The sequence below is a fragment of the Eulemur rufifrons genome, chromosome 6, assembly GCF_041146395.1.
Source record: "Eulemur rufifrons isolate Redbay chromosome 6, OSU_ERuf_1, whole genome shotgun sequence".
In the NCBI taxonomy this organism is placed as follows: domain Eukaryota; kingdom Metazoa; phylum Chordata; class Mammalia; order Primates; family Lemuridae; genus Eulemur; species Eulemur rufifrons.
Genome location: NC_090988.1, coordinates 17,797,419 through 17,821,220, shown reverse-complemented (window position 1 = coordinate 17,821,220; position 23,802 = coordinate 17,797,419). Strand labels below are relative to the sequence as shown.

The window sequence follows — 23,802 nt, the reverse complement described above, 5'->3', positions numbered from 1 at the left end:
TTGTGCTGAGCTGAGCACCGGCTTTGGCGAGCGATAAAGAGGCTGTGATTCGTACAGGAGGGAACTCCGGGGAGAGGCTGGGCAGACCGCACGTGGGGCACGGCTGTCAGCAGCCTCTCCTCCGCGTACCCTGGAGGGACTGCGTTATGAATGACAAAACCTGCGGCTACATCTTGGATGGCCAGTTACCTTACTGGTGGCTTTACGTATATCGTCTGACTCTTGACACAAAACATAGCAGGTAAGGAACTGTTACGACCCTTATTTTGTAGGTCAGGAAAATGAAGTACCGTGAAGTCAAGTACGCTCATCAAGGTTGCACAGTAATTAAGTCACAGCCCCGAGATTCACACTCGGCTTGGTCAGAAGCGAGAACACAGGCTCTGACTGCTGCCCTCCGTGGCCTGTGGTCCTGTCCTGGCACAGGGACAGATGGACCATGTCTTTCTGACACAATTCCCAGGGACCCATCATACAGATCTCTGTAGAGGGACAGGCTGGCCCAGTAGGAGTGTGTGTGTGTGACCTGGCAGAATTTTGGGATAGCAAATCGGCTGGGTGCTTCCAAGGCCACTGAGGCTGGCTCTGCATCCGGGGGTTCAGAGGCATAGGTAGAGCACTGAGCTATAATGAGTGGTATTGCTCCTTTGCTTTTCTGAAGCGTCCTCCTCTTTCTGTTACCAGTTCTTGCATTATTTGCAACATTGTGAGGTGGGTGGGCCAGGAACAGACCTCTAGCACAGGTGAGAACACCGGAGCACAGAGAGGTAAGGTGACTTGCCCAAGGTCACACAGCTCATCAGGTGGCTCTAGAATTGGAACCCAGGTTTTCTCCCCATAGGCCTTTCTCCTACATTGTGTGTCTGGTGTTAGCAGGTGTATATTAATTAGCAAAAATAAAATGTTTGAGATGAGTATTCAGACTGAACTGCCCATCTGCAGATCAAAGTAAATGTGATGCCACATGACACTTTGGTAGAGAGGATCATGAGCTTATCATGCCTGGGGTGGGGTGAGCTAGGACCCTTCAGGGTGAGGCCCTTGTTTTGGATGACAGTGCTTTCAAATGCCCCGTCTGAGGGTCCCAAGCCCGCCTCTGACTAGGAATCCTTCCTGCCTCCCTTTCCTAGATGGAACAGTGGAAACCCAGGGGGCAGGCAGGGGACGGCCTTGGGCTGGGAGCGGGGTGTTGCGAGGACTCACTCTTGACGGTGAGGAGCATGGACTTGCTGATGTCGGTGCCCACGCCGTTGCTGGCCTGGCAGAGGTAGTAGCCGATGTCCTCTTCTAGGACATGGCGGATCAGCAGCGAGCTGTTGGGCAGGATCTGGATGCGGCCGGTGAGGGGCACTGGGTGGTACTGCTGGGGGTTCCCGCTCCCTGGAAGGAGGAGGCAGTTAGGGGTCTGCACGGGGAGCGAGCTGAGCGTCTTGGGAATGGCCCCGATACCTTTCCCCTGCCGATCTAGGGCCATCTTGTAGCAGAACTGCACATCTCCAAGGTGCTGGAGCCACAGAGCTCCCACTGGGCCCAGGGAAAGACTCTCACAGAGGTCTGGCCCTGCCCCAGCTCTGAGGCCACGAGATGGGGTTGGAGGCCTCTGCTCAGTGCCCACTTTGGCCCTGAGCTTCTCTGGGGTGAATTCCTTAGAAAGGAAAAACGAGTTTTGTTTGGGAAGAAGACTGAGCCCTCAAATGGCGGTTGCTTGGTCTTAGGCAGCCAGACCTAGGAAAGAGGCCGGCATCCTCCAAGGGGGCCTTGGGCCCTCCCATGTCCCCCAACATCAGCCACGAATACAGTCTAGGACCTGGGCCTTAGTCAGAAAGCCCAGCATGTCCTTGGGATGTCGGTGGGCTCCAAGAAAGATCAAGGTCCCAGAATAGGTTGACTGGTGAGAAGCAGGGGGCTTTGGGGCTCTGGGAGCCCAGGACGGGGTGGGGTGGGGAAAGCAGATGTACACTGAGTTCTGGGGCTGGAGGGAGGCGGGGGGAGGCCAAGTCTGTGGGGAAAAGAGGAAATGTGGAGTCAGCATGGTGGCTGTCTCTGGTCCACAGACCCCCGGGGGTGCTGAGGATGACAGACAGTTCTAAAGCTCGGAAACCAGGACTCCCACCCAGGGCTAGAAGTTGCAATACAGGGAACAGGCTCAAATCCCATCAGAGCATCCTCCCTTCCCCTCCCCCACCCTCGGAGAGCGGGCCGGGCCAGGGGCTTACCCTTGGCATGTTTCCACATGACCTTGGGTGGGGGGTAGCCGTCCACCGAGCAGTTGAGCACACCAGCTTTGCCGTAGATGCCGTCCTGGTTGTTGGGCTGCACCACAAATCGAGGCGGCACTGCAGAAAGAGGGAGGGGAGGGAGAAACAGATGGTTTCCATCTCTGGTAGGTCTCCCAGGGCTTGGGGCACCTTCCATTCAAGCTCAGTGCTGCCTGGACTGTTATACAGTTGGGAGCAGGCAGCTTCTGAAACCTAAGACGCTGATAGCTTTTGCTGAGTGCTGAGTTGGGAGCTCTGAGTTCCAATCCTGCCTTTGCCAATGACTGACTAAGCAAGTGTCTCTTCTGCTCAGGGCCTAGGTTTCCTGCCCTGGAAAATAAGAGGTTTGGATCTCCTGATCTTGAAGGGCTCTGCCGGAGTCAACCTTCCATGAGCCTGTGACTCAAACGGAAATCTAGAAACTGTTGGTTGTAGCACCAGACAGAGCTGTCCCCTCCCCCCCCTGCGGCCGGCCTGGCCCTGCTCACCACGCACGATGAGCTGGCGCTCCCTGCTCACGGTGGCAGCCGCGTTGCTGGCGATGCACGTGTAGTTGCCGTTGTGCTTGAGGGAGACGCTAGAGATCTGCAGGGAGCTCATGAATTCCTTGCTCTCGATGGTCACGCCCGAGCCTGAGATGATCACCTGTCCGTCCTTCCTCCAGGTGATGCGGATGGGCATGTCTCCCGAGGACACCACGCAGGGGATGTAGAGCAGCTGGCCGATGGAGGCGGGCGGGAACTCGAAAGGCTGGATCAGCGGGGGCACTGGGAAGGCAAGGGGGTGCTGCCATCAGACCCCACGTGCCCCAGCCTGGCCGGCCTCAGCTGGGGGCCTTGAGTAGAGCTCCCCGGGGCATGGTGCCTTGTTCTCCTGCATGTGCATAGTCTCCTGGACGTGCCTGGGTGCCCTGCCACCGTGCCTGCCTCCCGTCCCTCTGCCCAGCCAGCCTGGGCCCACTGTCTCTGTTCAGGGCTTGGCCGGCCACATTGACTCTGACCTTCAGAGTTGCCCTGGGTGGACTCACGTGCTTCTTGACTCCCGTCTGCCTGCTGACCCTTGCTCAGCTTCCCCCCCCCCCTACTTCTGTGCCACTCCTTAGCACTCCTGTGCCCCCCTTCTCACCCCAGAGACACATCTCACAGCTCTCTGGGGGCCTGGGATGTCTAAAACCAGGGGTGCTGTGTCCCAGTCTCCTCCCGCAGAGGGCCCATCACCCACCCCACCCCTCTCCATTGTCATCGAGTATTAGGACAGGCGAGTGGAGGCGCACATGGCTGTTTCAGGTGCTTTATACACTTTATCTCACTGAATCCTCCCACCCATAATGTGTCCATTTTGCAGATGAGAAAACTGAGGTTCAGAGCAGAGAGGTATTAGGCCCTAGGTTTCTGTGCTCAGAAGAGGTGACAGTGGGACTTTAAACCTGATCTGTCTGCTCTCCAAGTCCAAGCTCTCTTCACTACGCTCCTTGGTTGTCTCTCTGAGAAAGCCCCAAACATGCCTGGACCAGAGACTCCTGTGTCTTGTCAGTGAGCTCCCTTGGGTGGCAAGAAAGAGCAGAGAGGGAGCCCTGTCTTCTGTGAGACAACCAGCTGTCAGCCGCCTCTGCAAAGCACCATCCACCCAGCCTCCCTCCCCCTGGAGATGCGGCTCCTCCCTCCTGCCCCCACCGCCCACATCTCAGCCCCTGGGGGGCCTGTCTGGAGCTGAGTCGCTGTGAGATGGATCCTCCTTTCTCGGCTCTGGCTAGAGCATCAGCCATTATCTTTATGATAACTCAATTAGGCTGCAGCGACTTCCCCAGCAAGTGGGGGGAGAGGAGAGTGAAGGAGACAGACAATTAGCTTAACAAGGATGAGCACCCAGTAGATGAGATCTCCTTTCTGCAGTCGGATAATTAAATTACAAGGCTGTCCGCAGTTCTCTGGCCTTCTCCCAGGCACCAGCCCCACCCTCCTTGGAAGCCTGCTACTCTCCACCCCAGGCCACCCAGAGTGGCCACAGAGGGGGACGGGCTCTGAGGGGCAAGGATGGGTGATATTGGATGCAAGCCCGAGGCCCTCCCTGTACCCCAAGGACGTTTGGGGCTTGGGACAGAGCTGCCCGTGGAGCAGCCAGGTGTGGACACAGATAACCCTCGGCAGTCCTTTGGGTCTCTGGGGGAGTTCTTAACCAGGAGCTCTAGTTCCCGAGGAAGTGACATTTAGGAGGGATGTGGCTTCTATGATCCTCAGCAGGGCCTTAAAATGACCAGTCTCCCACCTCCCCCTTCACTCCCTCCCTGGGCCCCATCAGCTTGCCATGAGCGCCCACGGCCCTGCACCTTCGCCCTACGGGGCCCTAACTCCCAGCAGCTTTTCTGGTGCTGTGGCTGTTGTCCGGATCTCCTCATCCTGGTCTCTGGCTACCTCTTTCCCCCGGGTGGGGCTTTGCCCTCAGTGTTCTGAGCGGTTTGTTGGGCCTTGGACATCCTCAGATAGATTTCTCTGGAACCCTGACTCCAGCAATGGTTCAACGCTCGTTCCTGAGACTTCCCAGAGATTGCCCTTGTTGGGCCTCTGCTGACCCCCTCCTGGTTTCTATTTTTTCTGTGCCTAGATCAGATCTAGCCCTGCGGGCCTCCCTGGTGGAACTGTTGCAGAGACCCTGACGTGCCAAGCAGTGTTTCCTTAGGCCTGGAAGAACCAGCTCTGGCCCAGTCCTCCCTCCCGCAAAGGCCCAAAGCTAGAGCCCCACAGGCCTCCTGGAAACTCCCCCTTGTCCCTTGAGACCCAGCTCAAATGCCACCTCTTCTGCGAAGCCCACCTTTCTCCTGCACAGCCCTGCAGCCCTCGGTCCATGCCTTGATTACAGCACTTGTCACATGGCAGCGGGGAACTGGGTCACCACCTCCCTGGAAGGCTGGGAGCTAGGACTTATCATTTACCCAGCAAAGTGTAGGTGCCGAATAAATGCTTGTTGGGCGAGTAAATGAATGAACACATGTCTGGATATCATTTCCTAGGGCGTCCTCGGAAGTTCACCTGTGAGGTGGGCAAGGGGTAGGGTGAGCACAGGATGGGGGTCGACCAGCATAAGGGGTGCCCTGTGCTGTTTGTCAAGATGCCACATTGATGCTACGGGATTCTGGAGCCTGGAGCTTCTCCCCTGGTCCTTCGTAGGGGCAGGGCCCTGGCTACCACAGCACCAAACTGGTTGCTGTGATTTACGAGCCCTGTGGACACTTGAACATGAGCAAGCAGAGAGTGGTGGCAGTGACGAGGGCCTGGAGAGCAGGACATGCGGCACAACAAGGAGGTGGGAGGTTCCGCGGAGGGAGGAGAGGTCTGGAAGGCCATGCCGGGGGAGGGCATTTCCATCAGACAGAGCAGTGGACAGAGAGAGAGTGAAATCAGGCCGGAAGATTCAGTTCAGGCAAGAAGACTCTTTCTCGGTAAGAAAGGATTTAGATAATGGAACAAGTTACTAAGGCAGGTTAATTCATTAATTAACTAATTCATCTAATATTTATGAAATGCCTGCTCTGCGAAGGCATTATGCTGTGTGTGGGCTGGGGAAAGGAGAAACACGCTTAAACTCCGGAGCCCCCGGGAGCTTATCGGTTACTAGGGAAGGTAAGATACTCCCCCCAGAGGTTACTGGACAAGCACCACCTGCATGCACAGAGGCTGAACTCAGAGCAAGGGGAGATGTCATCCAGGGGGGTGACTGACTGCAGCTTCATGGAGGAGGTGGCTTTGAACTGAGAATTAAAGTACACACACGCTTTCAAAAACTATGTGGGTGAAGGAGAGGGAAAGGCTGGGTCAAGGGGCAGAGGCCAACTAGGGGCTGTCATTCCCTTCTGGTCTTCAGGAATGACGCTGATGGCTATTTCAGAGGCCATTGAAGAAGAGAGTGGCCAGCATCCATGCTGGGGGTCAGACATTCAGCTGGGCTGGCCCAGTGCTCCTGAGAGCGCCAAGGTCTCCTGTGGGAGGCAGAGGATCAGACAGCTTCCCAGAGGCCCAAGGCAGGCTCCTCGCCGCCCTCCACCCCCGCCGCAGGTGCCGTGGCTGAGGAGCACACCCCAGGAGCTCTGCTGGGAGTGCCAGGGGCCAGAGCTGCTCAGGGTTCCACAGCTCCAGGCTAGCATTCCGACACCCCCTAAGTGCGGACACAGGGAAAGGCCTGGAGGGAGAAGAAAGCCCGGGGATCCTGGCTCTGTCCTGGGCTCGCTAACTACCAGGAGTGCTGTAAAAGGAGGGAGTGGGGACCCTTCCATGAGTACCCAGATGGGGGCTGCTTTCTGACCGTGAGTCTGCAGTGCCTTCCCCAGTGCTCAAGGGACAGACGTGGGCTAGCTGAGTGTGTGTGTCCATTTCCACCTCTGGCAACTCCCCCTCCCCCCCGCAGCCTAGTGCTGATCTAAGTCCTTTTTAGTGTTGAGTCCAGCCCTTGGCCTCCTGCCCCTGAGTCCCGGCATGTCCCAGGCAGACAGCCTGGATGTAGGGCACATGAATGCCCCACAACCCAGAGATTTCTCTCCGAAGCCTTGCTCGGGCAAGTCCTTAGCAAGGCATTGCAATGGTGCAGAGGCCAGTGTGGTTGAGAAGATGCAGTGATCGAGGCCGTCCAAGCCATGTCTGGCTACCGTAAAGCCTTTACGGCCACTTGTTTGGGAGTGTTGTGCGGGGGAAGGCGTGCTGACCACCAGCCCAGACCATAAACGCTTTACGGTGTCTCTCATCATCTCTGTCTGAGACGGAGCCTTTTATTTACTGCACCTGCTAGCAGCGTGTGCGCTGTGGGAAGTTGGAGCTTCTCTGGCCGCACAGCATGCGGTGGGGAAAAAGCCATGCCTGGGGCTCGGGCACCTGGTTCCAGACTCTGCTACCCACTGAAATAACCATAGGCAAGGCCGCCTTCTCTGCACCACCCTGTCTCTGCGTCTGAGCCTCAGTTTCCTCGTTTGCAAAATGGAGGGCTTGGACCAAATAATGTCTAAAGCCTAACACTGATTTTCCAGTTCTAACGTGTCCCATATTTTAGGAATAATAATAGCTTATTTCAGTTTTTTACCCAACCCTTTCTTCCCAGGAAGCCCTTCCCAGACCACCTCATTTAAAATTGCAACCCCTCCCCCTCCCACCCCCAGCACTCTCAGCCCCGCTCCTGTGTGACACGAGTGTCTTTGCGGTATTGGCTGTTCGATCCGTTTCCCGATTAAAATGTAAGCCCCCTGATGGCAGGGATTTTTGTCTTTTTTGAGCATAGCTGTATCACAAAACCTAAAATAGTTCCTGGATTATCGTGGGTGCACAGTCAATGTCACCACACGCATACATGGATGGACGCTGCAGCTTCATCGCCACCATCGTCATCACGTTCGTTACCACCACCGTCAGGAGCCCTGTCTGTCCCACAGGAGGCTGCGTTCACCTATGTTCCTGGCACCCTTGGCTGGGGAAATAGGTTGTTGGCAGCAGCTTCCTTGGTGGCCCCTCCCTGCAGGTGCCATTAGGCCATCCCCTCCCAGGGAGCCTGTCGTGCCCCTTCCTGTGGACTCCAGTGGGGTTTCTTCCAAACCTCTGCTTCTGCCAATAGCAGGCATTCGGCCAGGCGGCTGGCTCTGTCTTGGGCCCTACGATCGTAGAAACCCCCGACTCATTCATTAGGGTGGGACAGGGCCTCTGCCCTGTGTGCCCAGGTATATGGCAGGGACTGGAGTGAGCAGCGCTCAAGCTCAGCACTGAGTGGCGAGGGGAGAACGAGTGTGGGAGGGAGTATGGGCATTTGTGAGAGTGTGTCTGTGTGTGGGTGGGCGTGTGCCCTCTTCCTCTCGCTCTCCACGGGAGCCTGGCACTACCTCCCGGTCCTGGCCCTGCTGAGCGTGGGCAGAAAGCACCTCATGCCCTCGTTTTGGCTCCAGAGGCCCTGGGAGGCTCAGATGGAGGGATGGAGATGTTTCTTTGCTGAGCCAATGCCAAGGGGCCCCAGTTGCAGCTCTGCCTTCCTAGGTAATTAAACATTCAGCCTGCGTGCCCAGAGATGCTTTTATGCTACATTATTTTTCAGCTACAGGGGGCCCTAAAGTCACCAAATCTAGGTTGGATCTGTGTGCTCTCCTCTTGGCATTCTGCCAAGGAGCTCTCCGGATGGCCAGGGACAAGCACCTGCCTCGCCTGCAGCCTGGCTCTCCCCCGCCAGTCAGTGCTACATGTGCCAAAGCCCAGGCAGCCCTCGAAGTGTCCTCCACCCTCTGTGACCTCTGCTCCTCCCACCTTGCTGGGCCACAGCAGGCTCACCTGGACAATATTTCATATGGTCCCACCTGCAGCCATCTTTCGTGGCTCAGGAATGTTCCCTTACAAGAGGAAACCAACAGAGGAAATGATTGCATACACGTAACTGCTAGCATGCATGTATACATATGTGTGCTCGTGTGAACAGGCTAATGTGTTCATCTGTTGCATGTGTATGCATACATGTACCAGCGTGTACATGTACATGCATGTGTCCTCACAGGTCTCCGCACATGTGTGTGCATGCGTGCTCATGTCAGGTGTGTTCTGCCCTTCTCAGCTCAGTGTTTGAAAAATTCATTAGAAGACAGGCTGTCCCAGAAGGAATGGAGTCAGCAGTTGTTCTTCCAGCTCATGGCACAGCATGGGCTCTGCCCCGCCCTGCCCACCAACCCTTGGCCCCACAGAGAGGTGGGGGTGTGGGGGGGACTTCCTATTTTATCTCCAGCTCCTAGTGCCCTGTCCCACCCCCACCTCACCCTATTCTACTTTCTATGGCTGTGCTCGGATCGTGGGTGGGATGCACTTTCCAGCCAGGCAGTAGCAGTGGGGTCTGGAGAGTGGGGTCTGGATGGGCCCATCCTTTCCTCGCCAGCCCCTGCCCCCCAGTCAGGGCGCCTTGCCATGCCCAGGGGCACCTCCTCCATCCCCCTCCCTGGCTAGCTCTTGGAACAGCACATCAGCTAATCAAGCAGCATGATCGTAATCAGCTCTGATGGTTCTTCTGCGAAAGTGCATTCTAATGAGGTGGGGGGAGGGAGCAGGGAGAGAATGGAGGGGAGGGGACCTGAGCTTTCTGGGTGGGGGCATGGGGTCCTGGAGCCCCTCACATCCTGCCGCTTCTCGGTCTAGAGAGAAAACAGGTGACTACACCGCTTCTAGGGCTGGATTTCTGGGATTTTTCAGACCCTGTGGGTAGGGAAGGGGGAAGGTGTACACACGAGCCTGTACGTTGTACATACACACACACACACACACACACACACACACATGCACACGCACTCCTGCTTTGTGAATGCCCAGCTTGTGCTGGGTGCTGGGGATTCACACGAGCAAGTGCATCAGCCCTGCCCTCTAGGATCTCATGCGCTCTCATGCGCACACTCACACACACACACACACACACACAAACACACGCTCTCCCCCCCCACCCCCGCCCCCTCCCCTGGCCAGCCGTGGAGACACTGTCGCTCAGCACCATCACAACAGGCCCGGCGAGTCGCTGAGACGGAATGCATCAGATTCAATTCATTAGGACTGATCGCTCCCTGAATGGAGCTGAATAATTGATGAGCAGAAGCAGCTTTCAGGATGTTCCGAGTACTCCGAGGCCGCTGGAGCCCTGTTATTATTATTTTTTTTAAGCCAACAAACCCAGCCAAATGCTCGCTGGCGCGGGCGGGTGAAGGGAGTAGAGCAAAGGTTAGATGTTTTAATATGTGATGTTTACACTGTAAACTCTCGGTCCACTGCTTGTCACGGAAATGGATACAGGCGGCCCCAGGATGCCGGGCTGGGTAGGCAGGCTGTGCTGTGTGCCACTGCCACCGGGCTGACTGGCCCAGGATGCCACGGGTGGGGACGTCATGGCCGGGGGGGGGGTTCTGTGAGGTTCTGCTGGCACTGCCAGGCCCCAGGGCTGGGCAGAGGCGTTAGGTGAGGAGGTGGCCGGGGTGGCCATCAGCCTGGCTGGGGTGAAACGGGAGGGCAGCAGGGAGGCAGGGCTGTCAGGGTCTGAGATGGCCACAGAGGCCCCCGTTCTCTGGGCTCAGAGCGAGGTTTACCTGGTCAGTCAGTCCCCCCTGCCTGATGTCTCAGTTTCAGGTCAGAGCACAGGCTGTCTGGCACTATGGCGGGTGTTGGGAACACAGGATGCATGTGACACGGTCTCTGCGCACTAATGACAAGGAGCACGGGGGGAGCACTGACCTGCCTTTCACAGCCACGGTTCAGTTCTTCCAGCTGTCCACCCGCCATCCCACTGGACGTCCCACCGTCATCCGTGCTGGGAGGGCCGAAGCCAAATGCAGCCTCTGTCCCCCCAGACTCTTCCTCCTCCCAGACTTCCCTCTTCCTAACTCTGTCTTGCCTCCAGTCTGGGAGCAAAGCAGCAGCCCGGCGTCTGGGACCCACGGGGCTGTCGCCCTGTGTCAGGGCCCTTTCGTGGACCTGTAGCCCTCTCCTCTTTGCCATCCTCCCATGGGCCCCTGGCTGGCTTTCCTCTCCCGGTTAATGCTGTCCCTCCCTCTCTGCCGTTAAGGATATGGGGGGGGGCCTCCCCAGTGTCCCCTCCCCACTGCTGGGGTGACACAGATGCCCAGGGGACAGGGGCTCTCAGAGTTCCCAAGGGCTCTGTCTCTTCCATCTCCCTCCCAGGTGGTCTGCAGTCTCTATGTCTTTATTCCTGGGGTGGAGCACAGGGCGAACATTCCTCCCCGCTTCCTGCCCTTCCCCCAGCTCTGGCCATTCTGGGCTGGAGCCCAGGTTGGGCAGTTATTCAGACCTGGGAAAAATTCTGACACCAGATGGCAATTTACTTAACTTTTCCATGCCTCAGATTTCTGCCCTGGAAATTGGGGATGAAACGGTACCTGCCTTAGGTAAGTGGGCAGCTCTGGAGTTAAATAAAACACGCACGTAGGGCATCAAGCACAGGGAGTAGGCACGGAGCGGGCCCTCTGCAGTGCTGTCTGCCAGATTGTCACAATGATCGAGGCCTGGTGCTGGAGCCCCATGCTGCAGAGGACAGCTCCACCACTGATCTTCTCCATGCTTGAAGCCCCCCACCCCCACTCAACCCTGCTCTGCTCTCCAGAAAGAGACGTCGACCCCTTACACAGCATGGCATGTGACCCCCCACCCGCTGCCTGGCTCTCACTGACCTCCCTGGTCAGGCCCAGCAGGACCCACCTCCCCACCCTGCCCCAGAGCAACCAGGCCACCACCCTCTCGCTCACTGTCCAGACAGTCTCCAGTCCCGTCACTCCCGGAGAAGGTATTGGGGGCTTTGCACACCTGCACAGCCCCCGAAGCAAGAGGACATCATGACCGACTCACACATTCATGTATTTGCTTCCTTATGTTCATTCATTCATTTGACCCACAGACCTAGTGATGGCTACCCCATCCCAGGCGGGAAGCACAGACCTCACCCGGGTGAGCGTCAAGGGCCCAGGAGGGAGGAGGCTTTTAGGCACCAGGCGGAGCTTTCCAGGCCTCAAGCAGTGCTAGCAGATGGAAGGGCCGTCCCAATCCTGTAAAAGCAGCCTGGAGTGGCCAGTCTGTGACCCGGGGGTGAGCCGGGGCTCCCAGCGTGGGCTCCTCCACCCTGGCCTCTTGCTGCTGATCCCTATCCTGACCTCAGGGGCGCAGTGCAGCCCACCAGCTCTGACCTGGCCTCTTGCCCAGAAGGCGACCTGCCTCCTCTTTGTCTGGGACTGACCCCTCCTGCCCCTGGGGTGAGGCTGCCTTGTCCTGCAGCCTTCGGAGGGACCCGGATGTAGAGGCACTCGTGGCCTTTTGTGTGCACCCACAGTCTTTTATTATCCTGCCTCCTTTCTTCTGAACACCAGGCCAGGGCCTCTTGTGCTCGGCCTTCCACTCGCTCAGGACTGCCTGCTGCCGCCTAGGTGGCTGGCCGGAGAGGGGCCCGTGCATCCTGGGTGGTCAGGTGGGCAGGGCGGGCAGGGGCTCGGGTGGGGAAGGGAGACCTACCTTTGACGGCCACGTGGACGCTCTGGCTGATGGAGAGCTGGGGCTGGATGAGGACGCTGCACAGGTACTCCCCCTCGTCCATGCCCTTCTGCACGTCGGTCAGCTTGAGGGTCCCGTTCTCAAACACCACCTGGCGGTGGTTGTCCGGCAGCAGCAGGGCATCCTTGTACCACTTGATGGAGTAGTAGGGGTAGCCGATGACCCTGCAGTTGATAAGGGTGTCCCGCCCGGCGACGGCTGTGATGTTCCTCATTGCCCGGATGCTGGGGGGGCCTGGGCAGGAGTCAGGAGGGAGCAGGAGGAGAGGAGGGGCAAGTGGTGCCGTCAGCCAGGGACAGCCGGGCACCGCCCTGTGCAGCTCTTCTCGAGTGCTCGGCCCCTGGGACTTCCAGGGGGTAGGCATTTGGTGGGGGTAGAGGGACGCCTTTTTACAGGGCTCAAGATGGAGACCGGAGTTGAGGGACACCGTGGTCTCTCCAGGACTCACTGTTACTACCTTCAAATAATTGCAAACAGACACGGTACATACATGCCTGGGGCAAGAGCCATTCCCCTAGGGGGACTGGGTACGTGGACCAAACTGCAGCTTCACCAAGAAGTGACTGGGATTTGGGGGTGAAAGTCCTCATTCACGGGGATATTAAGGCTTTGGGGTTCAAGTGGAAATGTGGAGAAGCTGTTATTTCCATTCCACACGCTCATATGGGTCTCGTGCCCCAAAGGATCTTATCTGTGCTAACTATTTAAAGACAACAGGAGGTCTTCACTGGATGAGCTGATGACTTTATTTCACCAGGTGAACGTGTATTGTAGGGCCCAGAGAAGGGGCTGTGAAGCGGGGCTCTGTTCACACTGGCTGGGGGAGGGAGTGGCCATAGCTGGGTGAGCCAGGCAGACAGCAATGTGGGGGGTGCAAAGAGGGCACAGAGACCACCAAGCAGGGACAGTGCCCGAGCAGGTACAAGAGCTCGCTGGGCTTCAGGTCCTCATCCAGAAGATGAGGGGCCGGACTAGGAAATCCCCCTGCAGCTCCGCCCCCTTCCAATTCAGAGGAGAGGGCAGGAGGGTGGCCAGATGGGAGGGCCGCACTTCTTGTGGGTTGGACGCCTGGCACAGGTGAATTTAGCATAAACCTCCACCTGTGCTCCCCTTCCCTGCCCCTGCGGAAACCCCGTAGTGCCCCTGGACCAGCACCCCTTCCCTCCGTGCTGCCTTCCTCCACCTCTGCCCTGGGGCCAGGAGTCACTGGAAGGGTCAGATGAGGAACAATCAGACCCCAGAGGGCTGCAAAGAGCTTCAGAGGAGACTCTGTTCTCACGGCAGTGACTTGGAGAGCTGAGATACGGGGACAGCCCCCTTAAGGACTCCTTGCCCCACTCTTGGAGGCTGCCTGCCTTGGAACACCCCACCCAGCCTCAGCTCCTACTTTCGATGGTTTGAGCCTTGGGGGGAGAAGATGATGCCCTGGCTCCTGGCTGCTCGCACCTCCCGGAGTACTGGGGGGCTGGCTCAGTGGGAAGACACCAGGAGCACAGCTTTGGCGGGCACCCACTGGCCCCATTGCCCCTGTCTTTGTACTTGCAAGGCCCTAGCGGGGCTGGCAGATGCTAGCAGGTGGGTGGCGTACCCGGGGCACAGAGAGATTTGATGGGTGGGCATGGGCTAGAGGGTGGGGTGGGCAGCTGGAGCTCTGGAGAGCAGCGGTGGAGGGAGGAGGGTGGGAATGGGAAAGGGGGTGAGCTGTACCCAACACACACACACACACACACACACAAAAGCATGGATGATGGGGCTCACAGAGGGCAGGGGACAGGGGATGAGAGAGAGAGACCTCTACTGAAATCAAAATGACGATTGATAATAATAATAAGCACCAATCAGCACAAGAATAATGGTAACCACAGAGATGGCAAAGGAACTCAAAACCTATGCTGATATTTAAATGTAGACAGGCACCTCTTACGTTTATTCGCGCCTGATATTCAGCACTGCCCACCGAGTTCCGCGCCGTGCACCGGTACACGCCCCCGTCGCGGATCTGGGGGCCCGTGACGTTCATGTGGCTGATGGTGGTGCCGTCCGACATGGTGTACTGGTTGGTGCGGTGGCTGCCGTCCCGCACGATGGGCTCGTCGTCCAGGGCCCAGGTGACCGTGGGGGGCGGGGCGCCCTTGGCCGCACACATGAGCGAGAACTGCTCCCCGGGGTTGACCACCTTCTCGCTGAAGGACGAGACGATGCGGGGCGTGCCGTCTGCAGGGAGCGAGGAGCCCCTTTCAGGGTCATGGCGCCGTGGAGAGCCCATCCCCCCCGGCACCCCAGCTTGGCAGGGAGAGGAGGCAAACCGGTGCGTGGGAACAGTAAAGAACTCTCACGCACATCGGTTCACTGGCGGTCACAGCCCCGCCAGGGCCGGTGACTGCTGCACGTGGGATTAAGACTCTGGGTTGGGATCCTCCTCCCTCAACGCCCTGTTAGCCCTGTGTCTTTGGGCAGGTTACTTGACCTCTCTGAGTCTTCCCAACTCTTGGTGCTAGAGGATGGAACAACAGTGACGATGGTTAGACCCATCTTAATGGATATCGTGAGCATGAAATGAATTACTGCATTTAAGACGCTGAGCACAGCGCTTTGTGAGTACTTAATAAATGTTAGCTCCTCTCAACTTTTCCTTTATTAATAAAGACGCAGAGGCTCAGAAGTTAGCTGTGTGGAACTGTGTGTGGAGGGGCCCTGCCCTGTGGAGTCCGGTTCCCTTTGCACGTGACCGTGCCTGCAGGAGGGGTGAGGGTTCCTTGGTCCTGCGAGCAAAAGGCCTGAAGTTTGAGGCTGCAAATGCAAGTTGCCCAGAGGTGGAGCCGTAAGTTTTGGCTAGCAGAATAACCCTGGACAAGACAATTGACCTCCGTGCCCAGCTTCCTCGCCTGGAACATGGCTGTGTAATTGTTCACCCTGGCCATCCTTCCCCACAGGACTGTTGTAAAGGATTAAAATAGGCATTAAGTATTAAAAAAAAAAGGAAGGCAAATGCAACATGGCATTCTTTACATTCTACTTAACATTTCACACCAAAACTCTGATGTTAATCCAAGACTCAGCCAGTCTGCCAACTTCTGGGGGAGACCCTTACCTAAAACCCAGGGAGAGCCTGGTGCTGGGAAAGCTGGGGGATGTCACTTTGCCTTTGTCCCCTCCTCTCTCCCCCCCCTCTGCCCCTGTGGCTGTCCCTCACCTTCCCCACCCTCTCATCTCCCACGTGGCTGTTTCCACCTGGTCATCACGGCTGTCCTCTGGGACCTCTGCTATCCCACTGAAGGCAAAGAGGACGCCCCTCAGACAGAAAATCAGCTGGGAGGGGTGGCCTGCCCCCTGGTGGGGAACCATTCGGACAGGGGGGTCCCCTGACATGAAAGGCACTCATTCCAAACTGGTCTGTGCTGGGCTGGGAGGAGAGACCAGGGATTTGGCAGGACAGGAGGGGGTGAGGGCTAAGGAAGGCCCGTTTTGCTGGGTGCCCCCCAGGGTGGGCATGGGGCCTAGGATCAGTGGGCACCTTGCACCTCCCAAGGAGTGAGGACCCACAGGGCATGACAGGGAGACCCATGGGGGATCCTCTGTCTGTGGGGCTTGCCCGGGTTTGGCAACTTTGTTACAACAGTAGAAAATCCTTGGAAGGATCACGTTTGGTTTGTGTGTTTGGTAGCAGTGAAGGAGGGCCTGGGGAACAGCTGAGCTTATTGGCAAGGACGGGGTTGCCACTAGCCCCCACTGTGCCTTTGTACAAATGAGGAGGAGCTGCCTCCTCTGTGTGGTCACAGCCCCGTGCCGGGGCCCGTGGCTCGGCAAATGGAGTGCAAGCCGGATTTCAGTCCTCACCTACCCTCTCGGCTGGGCAACTTGTACAGTGAACAACTTGAGCAACCATACGCAGAAGTGCTGGGTGAGGAACCCTGAGAAGTGACAGCTTTAAGGGGGAGAGAGAAACGGGTAGAAACCCAGGTCCCTGGTAAGAAACAGAGCCTGCCATGAAGAGGCCTCAGGCAGGGAGAGGATTCAAAAGTTCAGAGTCGGCCGGGCGCGGTGGCTCACGCCTGTAATCCTAGCACTCTGGGAGGCCGAGGTGGGCGGATCGTTTGAGCTCAGGAGTTCGTGACCAGCCTGAGCAAGAGCGAGACCCCACCTCTACTAAAAATAGAAAGAAATTATATGGACAGCTAAAAATATATATAGAAAAAATTAGCCGGGCATGGTGGCGCATGCCTGTAGTCCCAGCTACTCGGGAGGCTGAGACAGGAGGATCCCTTGAGCTCAGGAGTTTGAGGTTGCTGTGAGCTAGGCTGACGCTACGGCACTCACTCTAGCCTGGGCAACAGAGTGAGACTCTGTCTCAAAAAAAAAAAAAAAAAAAAAAAAAAGTTCAGAGTCCCTGGCACTCTTCCAGCCTCTGGAAGACTCCCCTAATAGTGACATTCTAGTAATTTCAGAGGACAGAGGCCATCCAGTGTGACGGTTAAGAGACCTGAGTTTAAATCCCAGCTCTGTCCCTTGCACAGAGCTGTGTGACTCTGGCAAGTGACTAAAGCCTGTTTCCTCAACTGCAAAAGACGTAACAAAAAAAAAAAAAAAAAAGGAGGGGGCCTCCACACCTGGCGTGTAGTGCGCCCCAGATAAACGCCTCCTAGCGTTGGGACCATCTCCGCAGGCGGGAGGGAGGGAGCCCGCCACCCTGAGCCCCGCTCACCCTCGAGCGCGATGATGGCGAAGTCCTGGGCGGTTTGGGCCTTGCGGGTGGCGAAGCACTGGTAGGCCCCGGAATGGCTCTTCTGGGCCGAGGTGATGAGCAGGGTCTCGTTGCTGAGCCCTCGGATGGAGATGGCCTCGTCGGGCAGCACCAGCCCGGTGTTGCGGTACCAGCGGATGGTGAACTCCGGGGAGCCCGTGAGGGCGCAGGAGAGGATGACCGTGCTGCCGATGCCGGTCTTCAGCTTCTTTGGTGTCAGGGTCACGTGAAGGGGGTCTGGGGGGAGCGGGGCAGGCAAGAGGGGGAACGGGAGGAGGAAACGGAAAGAAAGAGGGCTTACCGTGGGCGAATGCGGCTGCGGTCCGCCAGGTTCTGCCTCTAGACCCCTGGTGTGGATGGGGACTGACGGGGAACTCTTGCTCTAGGCCTCAGTGTGCGTTTTCTCTTTAAGTGACTGAATGTTTGTGTGCACAGTTACTCGATTGTTATGAACTGTTGCATCCTGTTTATGCATATTGCTCTGTGACTCCAGTATATCTTACCTGTGCTGACCAAACCTGAATAAAGATTTTTATTGTAACTCCTTAAAAAAAAATGTGTTAAGAGCAGCCCAGGGGAGCTCTCTGCACGTCCTGTTCCAGTGCTTTCCCGAAGTGTATCCCTCTGCACAGCTGGGGCTGCCAGGCTCCCTCTGGCTTGACTGGCACAGCATCCCCTGCCACCCACCCTAGAGACCAGAGAGGCACCCGTGCCCAGCCAGCTGCCCCCCACACCTGTGGAGATAACCGGCCGCTGCCTTCCACATATGGATCCCGATCCGTGGGCTCCCTGCTCCGCAACCCCACTGCCACTGCCCAGCTGCAGGCCCGCAGCCCCTGCTTGGACCCATGCAGTGGCTTCCTCCCTGCCTCCCTCCAGCTGTCCTCCCTGCTGCAGCCGGCCACATCCCTGCTCAGAGTGTGCACGACTCCCAGCAACTCAGTGTGGCATTCAAGGCTCCCCTTTTCTCCTAGGCTCCTTCTGTTGTCATCAAATCAGTTTTTAGAGCAACAGCAACCGTCTGTGGTTCCTGCATACCCCAGGCTGCTTCTGGCCCCAAGGCCTCCACCTAGAGTGCTCTTTGCCTAATTCCTACTCATCCTTCACACTGAGTGTCACCTCTTCCAGGAAGCCTTCCTGGACACCACTTTCCCATCCCTATCCCAGGCCCCCTGTATATAACTAACTCCACACTGAGCACACTGTCTTTTCATCACCTCTTTTTCGGTCTCCCCCTCTGGACTGCATGGAATACATGCTAGGGATGTAGACCTGGCCTCCCCCTGACCTCAGTGGGCTGAGGTTCTGTATGGAGGCTCAGGCTGTAGGAGCTTGGGATGCCCAGTGAGGCAGCCTGCAGCAGAAGGGAAGATTGCAGGCCTGCGTGGATTGGGCACAGCCAAAGCAGACATGACTTCACACTTGGCTTTCCCTGCTCACTCCTCAGAGCCTCTGCCCGATGAACAGGAAATGTCAGTGCACAATGAGGCAGGTGGCCTCCTGCTGGTCCCAGTCACCAGCCAGAGCTCCCAGGGTTCTACTAGCTACTCATGCATGGGCTTGGTGGCAGGGTGGGTGGGAGTCTTCTTGGCACAACAGGGGGTTACGGAAAGCACTGTTTCCTCCCCATGAACCTGGCAGAGAGGGGCTGTAGAGAGGCTGAAAGACAGAGAAAAGCCACGTTGCTTCCCCTTGAACCTGGCGGTGCAGCCATGGCCGCTGTGAGGAGGGGTGAGGGCGGAGGGTCAGAGGAGATGCATTCAGGGGCGGTGTGGGTGTACACACATCTGGAGGCCGTTACTTGTTGTACATCTGCATGAGTGCATTTGGATATGAGCCTGTTATGGTGAAGGGATGTGTGTATCGGCACATGTGTATGGGCACCATCCACGTGTGAACATGTGCATGTGGAAGTAGGCATGGAAACTGCAACATACATGCCCGAGTCCATGTGTGTATCTGCTCGTCTGTACATCTTGGTGCAGGAACTGTGGACACTCCATTTGCCTACAGTCAGGTTTGCTAATTTTCTGAGGATTTGGGGTGTGTTGTCCTTCTGACCTATTTCCTGAGGTTGTGTGAGTGTGTGTGTGTGTGTGTGTGTGTGTGTAACAGAAGGAGGTGAAGGTAATACTAGAATAAATTTTTTTGTACAGTGCTTAGGGCAAGAGGGGTACCAACCCTGGCCCTTCTATCTGCCCGCTCTGCTGTCCAGGGCTTGTTTGCACAGGAGGAAGCCCCACGTCCCCTGAAGCAGGGATTTCAGCATCGTAGCCTAAGCATTTGTGCCACACACTGCCACTCCCAGGGCATTTCTTGGGGCTCTTTCTACTCGTCCGGCTTTACAGTGAATTCGTGTGTGGACGGCCTCTTCCTGGCACTGCAGACAGGGGTACTGCAACTGTCAAGGCCCCCCTGACTGTGGGGAAGGAGACCGGGCCCATGTCTGGGCTGGGGGAGTCTGACACCAGGCCCACGAGGACAGAGTGGGCTCTGCTGTGGGTCTCTGGGCCACCTGAGCGTCTGTGGACCCGCAGCCCTGTGCTCCTGAGACAGGAGAGGGAGGGGGAAGCCTCCTTGCTCAACCTTCATGGCAGAGTGAACCCTCCTGCAGGATGTGGGGTGGGGTCACCTCTGGACTGTCTCTCTCTACTGCCCACATTGAATGACCCTCATGATGCTGTCAGGGATGCAGGCTGTTGCTGTCCCACGAGGCCTGGGATTTCCCCAAGCGTCACCAGAACCAAGCCCCACTGCAGCCCAGAGAGCAGGGAACTCAGAGAGCTCAACTTTGGGCGCCGGAGCCAGAAGGCGCCTCTTCATTTTACAGATGGGGAACCTGAGGCCGGGTCACACAAGGGAGGGGAGGAGATGTGGCGGGTGCCCTTAGGTCTTTCCCTGGCATTCGCCCTTCTCTGCCTGCCTGGGGGCTCCTCAGCAGGAGGGGTCTGCTAAGGCCACCTGTGCTCCACACTGGCTCCCTGGACCCCCAGGAAGAACAGGGAGAGGAGCAGGAAAGGGTCAGAGGTGACAGCCAGCTGGCAGGCCCTGGTATAGCTGACTCGGTTGTTTATACCCAGGGTCATATCTGATTGATCAGTGCCCCTATCAGTTAGTTTTGAATATTCTAAGTGTCACCCTAGGATGGGGACACGTGTCCTCTCTAATTGCTTCCCTTAGTTCAGATGCGGCCTCCTCACAGCAAGGTAAGGAGCCCTGTCCTCGAGGCCAGTGTGTCACCATCACCCTCCTCATCCCATTCGAGCCTCATGACCCCTGGGAGGTAGGAAGGCTGGGATCATTATCCCATTTACAGAGAAGGACACTGAGCCGATGGTCACAGTTGTGTGACTTGCCCTAAGTCTCTTGCTATCTGATAATGCCGGGACTGAAAGGCAGCCTTCTGATTTCAAACCAAGGGCTTTTCCAGGTCACCAAACTGCCCTCCCCAACCAGCCAGGATTGTCCCCCAGGACTGTTCAGTGGCAGGTGTAACTGCCAGCCACACTCCTCCCTTGTCACTTGTGATGCTCCCAAAGGGTCCTGCGGCTGTGAAAGGGGCTCCCCCGACTCACCGATGACGGTGAGGGTGCCTGTGGCCTCTGCCGAACCGAAGGTGTTGGTGACCTCACAGACGTAGGTGCCGCTGTCCTCGGTCCGCAGGTCACTGATGGTCAGCCCCGTGATGCGCTTGGTCCAGCGGCTGTCGGCCGGGAGGGGCCGGCCGTCCTTGAGCCAGCGGATGGCAGGGATGGGGTAGCCCGAGGCGGTGCAGGGCAGCTCCACCGTGTGGCCGGCCCACACCTCCTGGGAGTGGAAGCCGTCCAGGATGGTGGGGATCGACTCAGCAGGGTCTGGAAGGCAGAGAGGGTCGGCAGCCCCGGCCAGCCCTGGGTGGGTGAAGCGGGGCTGGGGGAGGGAAGTGAGCACCCAGACAGGAGCCTGCCGCCCCCGGGTGCCCATGGCGAGCAGTCCCCAACACGGCTCCAGAGGGACGTTTCGGGGAGGGCTCGCTGGGTCTTCTGTGCTCAGGCCAGACTGAGCTCCTGAAAACCCTGCTTGGGACTCCCAGCGGGGCTGGTGGGAGGAGGCTATGGCAGAGCTCAGGGCTAGAATGACAGACAGAGACAGGAGGAAGGAAAGGAAACAGAGCAAAGGTGCGGAGAGGGAGAGAGCCGGAGTGAGAGATCCTTTCACACAGCGTCCCTGGAGTCCGGCCTACACTCAGGAGCAGTCACCTGGACATGAGAGTCATGATCTCTCGAGTTTGCAGTTGTCCATACGTCTCTGTCTGGGCCTCAGACTGGCCCGGGGGTCCCTCCCAAGGCTGGGGGCAGGTCTCCCTGTTCCAGCCCTGTCTCCTGCCTGCACTCTGGACAGACGCAGGGGTAGTCAGCGCATTTCCATCTCGCCCAGAAGTACTCGGACGTTAGCCTTCTACGAGCCACACTTGCCGCCCCCAACAACTCTCCTCTAGTTTTGCATTCCCAAACCACGAGAAACCAGCCACCGGGAGGCCTGTGGCCCTAACCGCAGAAGACCAGGGCTCCTTGGGCAGGATGCTGTGTGATGCCCACGTCGTTTCTGAGTGGTGCCCCACTCTCTCGGGCTACTCTTACCCTCAGGGGCCTCCCTGGGCTTCCTGCCCCTTGGGGACGTCTTCCTGCTTTAAAGCCTCCACAGGCCCCATTCACCTGCACAGCACCATCTCTACTTCATATCCCAAATTCCAAGGCCTTCTACCACCTGGTGCAGCCAGTCCTGTCCCGGCTACACTGCCCCTCCCTGCGATCCCAGTCCCTCACTGTGGCACGCTGGGTCACCTGCATACCCGGCCAGCCTGCTCTGCCTGGCCAACTCCTAGTCATCTCTCACAAACCAGCTTCAGTGTCCTCACCTCTTCTGGATGCCTCCCGTAGGCCACTCTTGCTGACTCTTACGGAGTTTTCTTTTTCTTTCATTTTATTTTCAAACAACTCCCCGCCCCCCTTTTTAAAAAGTTTTAACAGTGTGGTTTTTTTGAGCAAGTAATACATGCACATGATGAAACTTCAGAAAGCACAGAAGAGCATACCCACCCCACGCCCTCCGCCACCCCATCTGCCTCCTCAGAGGTGACCGCTGCCAGCACGTCCCCTCCCGAGGGCAGCCAGCAGCAGGCCACTCAGGCAGTGCTGACCCAGGCTGCATCCGCCCTGGCTGCCGAACCAGAAATGTCTGAGGGAGGATGAATGGGGGTGTTCAGGCATGGGTGGGCCAGTGGTCTGATTTTTCTGGATAAAACATCACGTTGCAGATCTATGTAGACTCGTGGAATGACAGAGCTTGCCTAGGGACCTTGAGCGCACAAAGAGACGAGGACACTGAGACCAGAGAGGTGCAGGGATCTGCCCAGGATCACTCTGCAGAGGTAAGATCAGAAACGAGGTCTCCCTCAGTCTTGTTCAGTGAGTGGGGTCAGAGATGGAATAATCTAGAATACAAAGTGTTGCTCAGGAGACAATGTTCAGAGCCGTGAGCTCCCCTGGGTCCCCCTTTGCTCATGGGAACTTTCCTCTGTCCTCAGCTCATCTCCCTTGGAGACTGGTCGGGCTGGGAATCCTCCTGTCTGGGAGAAAGACTTTCCAGAAGACTCTGCTCTCCTGCCGCCCTCCAGGGCTCTTCAGGAGGTGCCTGTGGGCTGCAGAAGGAGCCCGGGCTTGGAACCAGGACATCAGGGACAAGGTCTGCCTGGGTCACTGATCAGCCGGGTGACCCTGGGGGAGTCCTATGATGTAGAGCCCAAGTTTCCTCATCTATACGGAGGAGGTGACCGTCTCCAGACCTCACAAGGCTGCTGTGGGCAAGCAGTGGCAAAATGTCTGTCGAAGAGCTTTGCAGACACTAAATGGAATTGCAGATGTTCGGGGCAATGACTGTTTGGGGCCCACCCTCCTTGCCTGCCAGGTCCTGCGGCCTCTTCCCCCACTCCCTGACCCGGTGGGAATGGTTGAGATAAACAAACCCTGTACCAGGAAAGAATTACTCAATGTGACACTTAATTGATGCAAAATACACAAATTCCGTGGCACAGCGCAGAATTTACAAGCGGAGGGGCCGTCACGGCGGTAGAGGAGGGGGCGGGGGGAGGGAATTAATCACCGAGGCTCAGGCGTGAAATTAAATTCTGAGGGAAAGAAACCTCTTTCATTACTCCCGAGCAGAAGTAAAATGCTGTGGCGTGTACACGGCGACAGCCCGGGGGGACCGGGTGCTGCCAGCACCAGTGCAGGGCTGGGGGAGACAGATGGCCCTGCCTGAGAAATCACCGAAGGGGGGGGGTGCACTGGGGCTGGGCTGGGCGGGGGTTCTGGGGCACCCTAGGGAAGCTGCTGGGACTCCCTGCGGCCAGCTGAGCAGGGCTGCCCTGCTTAGGTGGTCGGGGCACTGCCGGCAGCTTGGCTTGTGCACCTGCTTGGCTCTGTCCTTCGTGCGCTGGGGGACCTGAGCCTGGTCGCTCAGCCTCTCTGCTCACTGGTTTCCTCCTTTATAAATGTGGATCATAACGCCCATCCCACTGAGTGGCTGTGGGGACAAAGTGAGCTAATGCACACGAAAGCACTTGGTAAACTCTACACAGCACCTAGATGTATTTTGCAGGAGCTCAGACTATTCCTGCAACCGCCTCGTCTAATTTGGAAGATGCAGAAAAATGAAAATTGTCCCCCTCCCCTCCCGCAGCTTTGGGAACGTAGTGGGAATAACAATGCAGCAACGATAGAAT

The 23,802-nt window shown here is 57.4% G+C and overlaps 1 protein-coding gene across 1 annotated transcript in view; it reads right to left on the bottom strand.

The window, feature by feature from the left end:
• DSCAML1 (DS cell adhesion molecule like 1) overlaps positions 1-23,802 on the bottom strand; it is a 327,539-nt gene that overhangs the window by 65,121 nt on the left and 238,616 nt on the right. The window contains exons 5-11 of the mRNA XM_069468885.1: positions 20,615-20,893; positions 17,001-17,276; positions 14,216-14,512; positions 12,260-12,532; positions 2,747-3,025; positions 2,217-2,336; positions 1,204-1,380 (exon numbers count right to left, since the gene is read on the bottom strand). Coding sequence (XP_069324986.1) covers positions 1,204-1,380; positions 2,217-2,336; positions 2,747-3,025; positions 12,260-12,532; positions 14,216-14,512; positions 17,001-17,276; positions 20,615-20,893 — 1,701 coding nt within the window. The remainder of the gene's footprint in view (positions 1-1,203; positions 1,381-2,216; positions 2,337-2,746; positions 3,026-12,259; positions 12,533-14,215; positions 14,513-17,000; positions 17,277-20,614; positions 20,894-23,802) is intronic.